We start from the raw sequence: 12734 nt of genomic DNA, 5'->3' as shown, positions 1-12734 counted from the left end.
TATTTTAGGGCCATTTATGAAAAACATGCATTATATCATCTTTTAGAGATGTATTATATCTAAGATGTAATTATATCTAAGTTGGGAGGATAGAAGGAAGGGAGGGAGTGGGGATGGGAGAGAGGAAGGGAGAAAGGGATGGAAGGAAGAAGAGAAAACACTGCAAATATAAAATTTAATTTAATTTAATTTAATTAATTCATTTTACTGGAGAGGCTCACAAATGGTGTTCAGAGGCCCAACGTTGACTCCCAGTGAACAAGGCTGGTGATTCAGTACAGAGACCTGATAATGCAACACTGTTCAGGTCCCAAGGGCATCTAGGGTTACACCTTGAGATACTTAAAGACCAGTGTTGTTCCTTGATTGAAACATAGTCAGGTAAATTCTAGGCCTGTGCCAAAAACACTGTACTAGCTCCTGGCCCTAAATGGAAAATTTACTGTAGTCATGTTATTGGAGGTTAGGACAGAGTAATATCTCTTTGAATAATAGGAACTGCTTCAGATGAAAATAGTGCAGAAAATATGTATTGGTACCTATTACTTAACAATCTGTCACAGTATAAATAGAACAATCACCCTTCCCTTAGAAAGTTTAATAATACTGCATGACAAAAGTCTCTCTCTCTCTGTCTTAGAATTTGGGGATGAGCTTTTAACTCATCCAATTGCTTCTGAAAGAGATGACTTCTGTGCTGAGAATAATCAGATTGGCAGATCGAAAACTTTGGGATAGAATGAAGAATGCAAAAGGCAATGTGGTCAGTTTGACAAAATACATTAAAACCTAGTATATTTTTTTTAAAAAAAACAAAGTTTAAACTATCCAATACATAACTGTTTTCATCATCACACAACATGTGATGATGAACAAAAACCTCAGAGCATAGAATTGTCAGATGCAATGCAACAGAGGAAAAATACGATTGTAATTTTTTTAATTTATTTTTTATTAGTGAAACACCATGAGGTACAGTTGTAGATTTACAAATTTTTGTGCTTGGATTTCGGTCATACCATGATCAAATACCCATCCCTCCACGAGTGCCCATTTTCCACCACCATGGATAATATCTCCCCCATTCCTCCCATCCCCCACTGCCACTGTGGCAGGGCATTCCCTTTTGTTCTCTCTCTCCTTTTGGGTGTTGTGATCAGCAAAAGAGGCATTGAGTGGCAAACATGTTCAGTCCAGTCTACTTTCAACCAGCATCTCCCGTCCTGGGAGGATCCTCCAAACACCCTCCATTTGGTGCTCCCTTCTCTATCTGAACTGTCCTTTCCCCTAGAATACCCGACTGGCCTCTAAGCTATGGAGTAATCGTCCTGGTGTTGATCTCAGCTATTCTTGGGTATTAATCTCATATTTTGTTGTTTTATATCCCCCAGATGAATGCAATCTTTCTATGTCTATCCCTCTCTTTCTGACTCATCTCGCTTAGCATGATACTTTCCATATTGTACCACTTGTATGTAAATTTCATGACTTCATCTTTTCGAAGAGCTACATAGTACTCCATTGTGTAGATGTACCAGAGTTTCTTTAACCAGTCATCTGTTCTTGGGCACTCAGGTTTCTTCCAGTTTCTGGCTACTGTAAAGAGTGCTGCAATGAACAAACAAGTGCAGATGTCACTTCGACTACACATTTTTGCCTCTCTGGGATATATTCCCAGAAGTGGTATCGCTGGGTCAAATGGGAGCTCAATTTCTAATTGTTTGAGTAACGTCCATACTGTTTTCCAAAAGGGCTGAACCAGTCGGCATTCCCACCAACAGTGAAGGAGTGTCCCTTTCTCACCACATCCGCGCCAGCAACGGTTGCTTTTGTTCTTTTGAATGTGGGCCAGTCTCTGAGGTGTGAGATGGTATCTCGTTGTGGTTTTGATCTGCATCTCCCTGATGATTAACGATGTAGAGCATTTTCTCATGTGCCTTTTTGCCATTGAGATTTCTTCTTTGCGAAAGTTTCTGTTCATTTCCTCGCCCCATTTTTTGATGGGGTTGGATGTTTTCTTCTTGTGATGTTCAACCAGTATTTTGCATATCCTTGATATCAACCCCTTGTCAGATGTGTATTTGGCGAATAATCTTTCCCATTCTGTAGATTGTCTTTGTCTTTTGGTCACTGTTTCTTTGAAGGTGCAGAAGCTTCTTAGTTTAAGATAGTCCCATTTATCTATCTCTGATTTCACTTGCTCGGCCAGTGGCGTGGCATCTTTGAAAAAACCATTAGCCTCAATATCATGGAGGGTTTTGCCAACTTTGTCTTCAATGTACGTTATGGTTTCTGGTCTGATGTTGAGGTCTTTAATCCATTTTGATCTTACCTTTGTACATGGTGTTAGGCAGAGTTCTGAGCCAATTTTTTTGCATGTAGCCGTCCAGTGATGCCAGCACAATTTGTTAAAGAGGCTTTCCTTACTCCACTTCACATTTCTTGCACCTTTATCAAAGATTAGATGGTCATATGATTGAGGGGAAATGTCAGTGTATTCAACTCTGTTCCATTGGTCTGTAGTTCTGCCTTTGTTCCAGTACCATGCCGTTTTAATTATTACCGCTTTGTAGTAAAGTTTGAAGTTAGGGAGCTTGATTCATCCCATTTTCTTTTTCCCAAGAATTGCTTTAGCTATTCATGGGGGCTTATTGTTCCATATATATTTCAGGAGTGTTTGCTCCATTTCTTTGAAGAATGTCATGGGTATCCTTATAGGGATTGCATTGAATTTATACAATGCTTTCGGTAGTATTGCCATTTTGATGTTAAGTCTCCTGACCCATGAGCAGGGGATATCTTTCCATTTCCTCATGTCCTCTTTTATTTCCTGAAGTAGCGTTTTGTAGTTTTCTTCGTACAGGTCCTTTACTTCCTTATTTAAGGTGATTCCTAGGTACTTGATTTTCTGGGGCACAATTGTGAACGGGATTGATTTCATGTAGCTTTCCTCTCTCTCACTGTTTGCGTATAGGAAAGCCATGGACTTTTGGGTATTGATTTTATAGCCTGCTAATTTATTATAGGAGTCTATTTTTTCTAGGAGTTTTTTAGTGGAGGTTATTGGGTTCTCTAAGTATAGTATCATATCATCTGCGAATAGTGAGATCTTGATTTCTTCCTTTCCTACCTGAATGCCCTTAATATCTTTTTCTTGCCTAATTGCTATTGCAAGTACTTCCAGTACTATATTGAACAGCAGTGGAGATAGTGGGCATTCTTGTGTCGTCCCTGATCTTCGAGGGAAGGCTCTCAGTTTTTCCCCATTGAGGATGATGCTTGCTGTAGGCTTGTGGTAGATGGCTTTAACTATGTTGAGGAAAGTCCCCTCTATACCCATTTTGGCTAGGGTTTTCATCATAAAGGGGTTCTGGATCTTGTCAAATGCTTTCTCTGCATCTATAGATATGATCATATGCTTTTTATCTTTTCTTTTGTTGATATGATGGATTATGTTGATTGATTTCCGAATGTTGAACCATCCTTGCATCCCTGGGATGAATCCTACTTGGTCATGGTGTATGATCTTTTTGATGAGTAGTTGGATTCTATTTGCTAATAGTTTGTTGAGGATCTTTGCATCTGTGTTCATCAGGGATATCGGCCGGTAGTTCTCTTTCTTTGTGTTATCTCTGTATGCTTTTGGTATCAGTGTGTTATTTGCTTCGTAGAAACTGTTCGGAAGTGTTTTTGATATTTCAATTTCGTGGAAAAGCTTAAAGAGGATCGGGAGTAAGTCTTCTTTAAAGATTTGGAAGAATTCACTAGTGAATCCATCCGGGCCAGGGATTTTGTGCTTGGGGAGACTTTTTATTACCAATTCAATTTCCTTGATGGTGATAGGTCTGTTCAGGTATTCCAGGTCTTCTTGGTTCAGCCTTGGGAGTCTGTAGGAGTCTAGGAATTTATCCATTTCCTCGAGGTTTTGATGTTCCATGGCATAAAGCTTCTCAAAGTATTCCCTTAGGATCCTTTGAATTTCTGTAGTTTCTGTTGTAATGACCCCCTTTTCATTTCTGATTCGGTTTATTAGGGTTTTCTCTCTCCCTTTCTTTGTGAGTTTTGCTAGGGGCTTATCGATCTTGTTAATTTTCTTGAAGAACCAGCTCTTGGTTTCATTGATCTTTCGGATTGTTTTTTGGGTTTCCATCTCGTTAATCTCTGCTCTGAGTTTTATTATTTCCTTCCTCCTGTTAGGGTTGTGCTCCTTTTGTTGGTCCTCCAAGTTCTTAAGCTGTGAGGTTAGTTTATTTATGTGGGCTCGCTCCTCCTTTCTGAGGAATGCTTGTAGAGCTATAAACTTTCCTCTTAACACAGCTTTTGCTGAGTCCCATAAGTTTTGGTAACTCGTGTCCTCATATTCATTCGTTTCTAGGAATCTTTTGATTTCCTCTTTAATTTCCTGTCTAAGCCACTCATTGTTTAATAGCGCACTGTTTAATTTCCAGGTGTTTGATTTAGTTTTCTGTTTTTGTGTGTGATTTACTTCTAATTTCAGCGCATTATGGTCTGAGAAGATTGTTGATATAATCTCTATCTTCTTAATTTTATGGAGGCATGTTTTGTGACTCAGCATGTGGTCTATCTTGGAGAATGTTCCATGTACGCTTGAGAAGAATGTGTATTCAGCTTTTTGTGGATGAAGTGTCCTGTATATATCTACTAAGTCCCTTTCTTCCATTGTTTCCCTCAGATGAAGTATGTCCTTGCTAAGCTTGAGTCTGGTTGATCTATCAAGAGGTGACAAAGCGGTGTTGAAGTCTCCCACTAGTATTGTGTTGCTATTGATGTCTTTTTCCAAATCTATGAGTAGTTGTTTTAAGTACTTTGCTGGTCCCTCATTAGGTGCATATTCATTTATTATTGTGTGTTCTTCCTGTTGTACAGATCCTTTGATCAATAGGAAATGGCCTTCACTGTCTCTTATAACCTTCTTCACTCTGAACTCAATGTGATTTGATATCAGGATGGCTAGCCCAGCTTTTTTCTGGGAGCTGTTTGCCTGTAGGATTGTTTTCCAGCCTTTGACTCTGAGTCTGTGTTTGCTTTGTCTATTGAGATATGTTTCTTGCAGGCAGCAGAATGTTGGGTTCAATTTTCTAATCCATCCTGCCACTCTGTGTCTTTTAATTGGTGCGTTTAGCCCATTGACATTGAGAGAGATTATTGTTATGGTATTTTGTCTCATTGTTCTGTTGAAATTTTGTGTATTTGAGGGGCCTGTCTTGCCTTAAAGTAGACCATTTAGTTGTACTTGTAACCATGGTCTTGAGTCTATGAAGTTCCTGAGCTGTTGTTTGTCTGTGAAACTGTGTGTTGTTCCTTCTATTATGAATGAGAGTCTCGCTGGGTAAAGTATTTTTGGAGAGGCATTTATTTCATTGAGTTTTTCACTATCTCCCACCACTTTTTTCGGGCCATGAGGGTTTCATTAGAAAAATCAGCTGTGAATTTTAAGGATGCTCCTTTTTAAGAGACTTCTTTCTTCGATCTTGCTGCTTTCAGAATTTTGTCTCTGTATAAAATTTTGGTCATTTTGATCAGGATGTGTCTTGGGGTATTTTTATTCGGATTTCTTCTAGCTGGTAACCTTCGGGCCTCCTGGATGTGGTCACAAGTTTTCTTCAGCTCTGGAAACGTTGTAGCAATGATTTCTTTGACAGTTTCTTCTTCATCAAGGTTTTCTTCCTGTCCCTCTGGGACTCCAATAATTCTTATGTTACCCCTCTTGGCTTTATCACGATCTTCTCTTGCCATCTGTTCTCGAACTGTGAGTCTCTTTTACATTTTCTACTCTTTTCTGTCAAGTCTCTGAACTTGATCTTCGAGCTCACTGATTCTGTTCTCAGCCGCTGTTACTCTGCTGCTGAGGCCTTCCACTGGGTTTTGCAAGTCGGCTACCAGGTTTTTCAGGTCCGACATTTCCAATTGCATTTTCCTCATTTCTGCCTTCAAATCCTCTTGTCTTTTATTGGCATTGCTTTCCATTGTTTCTTTTAGTTCCCTAAGCATCCTACGTAGCTCCCTTCTGAATTCCTTGTCAGAGAGGTTGTCTAATGCTACAGTACTGTTGGTGTCTTCTTGGCTAGCCTCGTGAATAAGAAAGTTTGGTGGGCTTTTGCGTTGCTTTACCATTGTGACCAGTGTGGTTTGTTCCTTCACGTTCACTGTTACTATTCTGGTTGAGTGAGGAGAGACTGCCAGGAGCCGTTCAGCTTTGTTGCTGCTAGATGGGCCTCTTCTACCTTTCTGAGTCTGACCTTCTTCTCAATCAGGCATTATTCTTTGTTTTATAACTGACATTGAGTGAATCTTTTGGAGGAGGTGCTATTTAATAGTGAGCTTGTACAGCTACTTTCAAACAGGACTTTTATTGGAAATGGAGTAGGCGAGTGGGATGTTGTTGAATTGTAGTAGAAGAGGTGAGAAATTTTTGGTTGGTATTAGGTGACAAGTTGATGAAAAGGATGAAAGGATGAAAGTCCAAATTGCTTGGAGTGAGTGATATACTTGTGGCCACCTGACAGGAAGAAGGCCACGCCCACGTTGAGAGGACACGCCCCCTTCTTAGAGGCCACGCCCCTAGCCAGTCCCAGGCCACTCCCTCCCAGGATCCTGGATGGGTGGGGGGCGGGTCCTGCGAGCTGGACGAGCAGCGGGGCTTCTGGCGCTGTCCTTTGGAGGGGATGGGTGGGCGTGCGGCTGGGGTCAGAAGCGGGTCAATACGATTGTAATTTGAGATGTTCTCTGGGATTATCTGTTCTTCCAGCGCCATTGGGAATATTCAAGAGAGGGGGAAAGGCTATTTTATTGTTTAACTGTATGAAAACATTAATGGACATAAAACATTATTTTCTGTGAATAAAAACCCGAGAGCAACTCTTTTCTTGAAGCACTGAAGTCTTATTTTAGTAATGAGTTTCATGATATCTAAATTGTTCTGGGGGTTCTGGGGAATGGAGTCATCTGGTGATGCTTGTGGTGTACTCCTGGCTCTGCACTAAAAGAACAACTTCTGGCAGGCTCATGGGAACTGACTGACTGGGACTCACTTCCACTGGTGGAATTTCAAGATTTGTTTCCATTGATCTTTGTTTTTTCCCTTACTTTGTTTCTTTGTTTTCCCTATTGGAGTTGAGATCATCTAGAATTTATGCTTAACATGACACCCTCCAGCTCCATTTAAATTGTAGCAAAATTTAAGATTTCCATTTTTTCTTGTAGCTCTGCCCCAAATTTCCTAACTTCTCTGTCTAATTTCTTTGCTTGACAGTTTCTATATTTCTGACTTCAGGGCGATAAAGGAACACACAGTATCACAAACTGAATAGAAAGGACAGAAAATAAAAAACAAAGAAACAAACTCCCTCTCAGTTTCACATGCATGTAATTAGATGCCACTGGTAGTTCACAAGTTTCTACAGATACATTTTTCATTTCCTTGAGTTGTTTTTAAATAGACTTCTGTTTTGTGAGGATAGGCAGAAATGAATTTATATTTCTACAATCTGGCTGCAAATACAAAACAAATTTAAGTTTGAGTTAAGTATTGAAAAAAATGTTCAAGTAATCTAAAAAGATATATCTCAGTGGAAGAATTAAGACATTAAACTAACCTTGGAGACTATTCCACCCACCAAACATGGTCTTTTGCTCTTCAGGAAATCAGCAGCCCCAGTGGAGGAATCCCTGGAATAGATCCTACTTATATTGAATTTATAAAATGACTACGTTTTGTAGGATGTAAATCATTCTAATGGATAACTCAGAGAAAAGATGAATAAAATATGAAAGAAAGGTGGTTCTCTGATCCGTTTTCAGGTGCAGTGCTTCAACAAGCTTTCAGAAATGTTTTTCCAGGAAGCCTGTGTGTGATCTGATTAATTTCTTAAGTAATAATTTATCTTTGATTTTATAACTTTGATTTTATGTATTATTACTTTGATTTTAATAATCAAGATTTACCAAGATTTTTCAGTGTTCTGAAATATTCAAAATGTCTTGTCCAGTGAGATCTTTATTTGACTACACTCTACCTATGCTTCCCTGTTACATGAATTCACAAATTAATGGTCACAAATCAGACCCCATGGTAAGGTGTATATTACAGAACAGTATTAACCATGGAAAGATGATTATAAAGTTGCAGCCATTACCTTTTATTGCTTTGATGTAGTGCAAGGGAAGAAGAGATGTGTGATTTTTCTTATTAACAATTTTAATTAACTTTTAATTGATTTCTAGAAAGATAAATGGTTTCATTATTGCATCACACACTGTGTTTCTTGGTTAGATATTAAACATCAACAAAAAATTCTTGACAGTACTGCTGATAATATGACATTTTATGTTTTTATGTTTATGTATAGAATCTACATACTCATCTATAATAGTAAATAATTCAAACTGCCATGCTTAACCAGTTAATGTCATGAGTCTTAAATTACCTTATTTATAGTGCTCTATTAATTAGGAAACAGAAAATAACACTTTCATATCTTATAAGCATTTAAGTTCCATTAGCTATGTGTCTTAAATTTTTTAAAGCATAGAGTGATAAAAAATTGTACTTTATATTTTAACAGAATGTGTATTGATGAGATTATCGCTATATAATATTTATTATAAGTACACCTGTTCCATGCCTGTTCATATATTTTTCTCAAAAAATCATTCTTACTAATAGAACAGCGGGTAGGGCGTCTGCCTTGCACGCAGCCAACATGGCCGACCCGAGTTCGATTCCTCTGCCCCTCTCGGAGAGCCTGGCAAGCTACCGAGAGTATTCGATATGCCAGACACAGTAACAACAAAGTCTCTAATGGAGACGTTACTGGGCCCGCTCGAGCAAATCGATGATCAACGGGAGGGCCTTTACTTACTTACTTTACTAATAGAAAGATTACTTTATATTTAAAATGTAACATATTTAAGTTATGAAACATATTCTTTCTCTAACAGGATTTACTGTGGAAAAAGATGCAAACTAAAAGTTACAAATGAAAATATTTGTCAAGTATAAAAATAATTATTGATTTAATCTCTAGATGCTAGATTTTTTTCTAGGAACTGGAATTGGAATTGGTATTTAAATGATTGAATTTTGTTGTAACTAAAGAATCCCCTAGACAAGCTTTGAAGAAAATGTTACACAGTTAATGCTGAACCCTAGGGTAAAGCTCATAATTGATTTTATTTGAGCAGGGAATTTGTAAAGGAGAGTGAATAATAAGGATATAACATTAGTGTTCATTGTAATTGAATCATGACTAGCAGTTTGAATATCTTTGTATAGTTTGATCAACATCAAAGGGTGAATATATTTCTGTCACTTGGGATCTCCAAATTTGAGGTATATAACATTCTCCCTTAGTCCAAGGTTTATTTGGACCTTGGGACCAAATTTACCAGGGATCAAACCCATCAGCTGAATGCAAGGCAAGTACCTTATCCACTGTACTATCTTTCTGGCCCTTGAAAATCTTTTCTATCAATTCAAACCAGTTTAATTCCTCGCTGGCACTGCAAAAGTCTGTATCTTCCCCATTATTTTATCTCTACTATTTATTTCACTTTAGACCATTTTAAGAGACATGTATGGTTGAAATTAGACATTTCCGGTTCATTTTCATTGAAAATAACCTTAAGACAGTTTTTTTCAAGCTATGCAGCATGGAAAACAAAATATAAAATATAGATATATTTTGAGATATGACATGCGCATAGTATCAAAAGGATACCTTGGTACATTTCTTAGTTATTAATGACAATTTAGAAATATTTGTATAGCTTTAGGTAATAGATAAAAACAGCAATAATATTATTATCTATAGTTAAAATTACTTGGAAAAACTGTAATACAAATGATTGATAATAACAACTAATGCAGTACCCATATTCAGATCCAGCTTAGAAACTGATAGTTGATTATGAAAGATGGGTAAAAAATGATATTAGAAGACAAGTGTTATAAATAATAGATAATCTTATATATAATATTGTATCTCCACCCCCCTTCCAAGGCTCAGGGCTCTCCAGATAACAAAATTTTGAGATCCATGGGTTCCACTAATCTGAGATAGTTTTAATTCTGCTACTTAACTTACACATTGGCTTAGATGAATAAGATATTTGAAGAAAGTAGTTCAAATTGTGTGAGAGGGATTTGAGTCACTGAAGATACAAGCAACGTATTTGATACTCTAGAATGTATATATATATGCAGATATATACATCTATATATATTATTGTGGCTATGAAAATCTGCAGAAGGCAAATTTTGAGATTCATGGTTCCACTGATCTGAGATATGTTTAATTCTGCTATTTACTTATACTACTTTCAAGTATATTAGGGGCCAACTGCTAATTTTACTTGGGGCGTGTTCTTTGCACAGAACGAGACTTCACAACTTGTCCTTTATATACAATCTGTGCTTTTTTGTTTTCTATCAATGATGTCATTATCACATAACTGCTTTATTTGATAAATTTTATTTTATTCTCATTTCATCATTTCTTCCTTTATTTAGACGCTTATAATACCAGTACCAGTATCTAGAAGTTGAAAAGACCTTCACTTAACAATTTATAAGAAAGGACGTGGGCAATACAATCCTGTAGCCTCAAGGATCTTTATTTTGTTAATAAATCAGATTAACAACAGCATACATCTTCCTCCTTGGCTTCAGAAAGGAACAAACAATAAGCTTGTAAAAATCTGTGTTTTACTAATGACCTACAGAACTATTAAAAATACTGAGTGGACAGGGTACTTGGCTTGAATGTGGCCAGCCCAGGCATCATAGATGGTTCTTTAAGCCTCGACATGAGTGATTGCTGAGTTCAGTGTCAGGAATAAGTCCTTGGCACCACCAGTTTTGTCCCAAATCTAAATCTAAATGAATAGGTAAGTAATTTAAAATAATGTGATTTTTACTTTAGGATGAAATACTAATTATATGCCAAGTAAAAGTAAAGGCCCTCCCGTTGATCATCGATTTGCTCGAGCGGGCCCAGTAACGTCTCCATTGGAGACTTTGTTGTTACTGTGTCTGGCATATCGAATACTCTCGGTAGCTTGCCGGGCTCTCCAAGAGGGGCGGAGGAATCGAACTCGGGTCGGCCATGTTGGCTGCGTGCAAGGCAGACGCCCTAGCCAAGGAAACTTCATTATTTTAAAACTATGCGTTTTGTTATAATATAATTGTAAATTATGCCAATTTAAAGTTTTTTCTGTAAAAAAGTTCTTCAGAAATATATGTAAGTTTGTTGGCTACCGCTATCCTGAAGGGAGGCATTTATCAACAGCATAATACAATAGTCTGACTTTAATTTCATTTAGGCAACAGACCCTGATGCTGGAATAAATGGTCAAGTGCACTACAGCTTGGGCAACTTCAACAATCTCTTTCGCATTACATCCAATGGAAGCATTTATACAGCAGTGAAGCTTAACCGAGAAGTAAGGGACTACTATGAACTTGTGGTTGTGGCAACCGATGGGGCCATACACCCTCGTCATTCAACTCTAACACTTGCCATCAAGGTTTTGGATATTGATGATAACAGTCCTGTATTCACCAATTCAACATATACTGTGGTAGTTGAAGAGAACCTGCCCGCTGGAACAACCTTCCTTCAAATAGAGGTATGTGGAAGAAGCAATGGTTTCATGAAATCTACATTTAAAGGTTAGTATAGGGTTGCCTTGTTCAGTGAATAGAAAAATAGATTACAAAGCCCAGGTCATCTTGAATTTTATTTTATTTTTTATTTATTTTTATTTTTTTAATTATATTTATTTATTTTTTAATAGTTAGGCACCATGAGGTACAGTTGTAGACTTACACCTTTTTGTGCTTGGGTTTCGATTATACAATGATCAAACACCCATCCCTCCACCAGTGCGCATTTCCCACCACCTCAGATCCCAGCATCCCCTCCCCCCCAGCCCCAATCCCACCCTGCCTCTGTGGCAGGGCATTTCCCTCTCTCTCCTTTTGAGTGCCATGGTCTGCAAAAGAGGCATTGAGTGGCAATCATGCTGGTCGACAGTGTACCCTCAGCATGCTCTCCCATCGTGGGCGGATCCTCCCAACACCCTTTATTTGGTGTTCCCTTCTCTTTCTGAGCTCCCCCTTCCCCTAACATGTGTGGTTGTCCTCCGGGTCATTGAGTAAAATTCCTGGTACAAATCTCTGCCATACTTGGGTGTTAGTTTCCTATTTTGTTACTTTATGTTCCACAGATGAATGCAATCTTTCTATGTCTGTCCCTTTCTTTCTGAGTCATTTCGCTTAACATGATACTTTCCATGTAGTACCACTTGTATGTAAACTTCATGACTTCGTCTTTTCTAACAGCTACATAGTACTCCATTGTGTAAATGTGCCAGAGTTTCTTCAACCAGTCATCTGTTCTCGGGCACTCAGGTTTTTTCCAGATTCTGGCTATTGTAAAGAGTGCTGCAATAAACAGACAATTGCAGATGTCACTTCGGCTATACTTTTTTGCCTCTCTGGGATATATTCCCAGGAGTGGTATTGCTGGGTCAAATGGGAGCTCAATTTCTAGTTTTTTGAGAATCATCCATACTGTTTTCCAGAAGGGCTGAACCAGTCGGCATCCCCACCAACAGTGAAGGAGTGTCCCTTTCTCACCACATCCGCTCCAGCACTGGTTGCTTTTGTTCTTGTGGATATGGGCCAGTCTCTGTGGTGTGAGGTGATACCT

The 12734-nt window shown here is 38.2% G+C and overlaps 1 protein-coding gene across 1 annotated transcript in view; it reads left to right on the top strand.

The window, feature by feature from the left end:
* PCDH15 (protocadherin related 15) overlaps nt 1–12734 on the top strand; it is a 743595-nt gene that overhangs the window by 547779 nt on the left and 183082 nt on the right. Inside the window, exon 19 of the mRNA XM_056120664.1 lies at nt 11344–11649. Coding sequence (XP_055976639.1) covers nt 11344–11649 — 306 coding nt within the window. The remainder of the gene's footprint in view (nt 1–11343; nt 11650–12734) is intronic.

The sequence above is a fragment of the Sorex fumeus genome, unplaced genomic scaffold (assembly GCF_029834395.1).
Source record: "Sorex fumeus unplaced genomic scaffold, SorFum_2.1 ptg000043l, whole genome shotgun sequence".
In the NCBI taxonomy this organism is placed as follows: Eukaryota; Metazoa; Chordata; class Mammalia; order Eulipotyphla; family Soricidae; genus Sorex; species Sorex fumeus.
The sequence above is the reverse complement of the archived record's forward strand: the minus strand, read 5'-3'. Positions and strand labels throughout refer to the sequence as shown.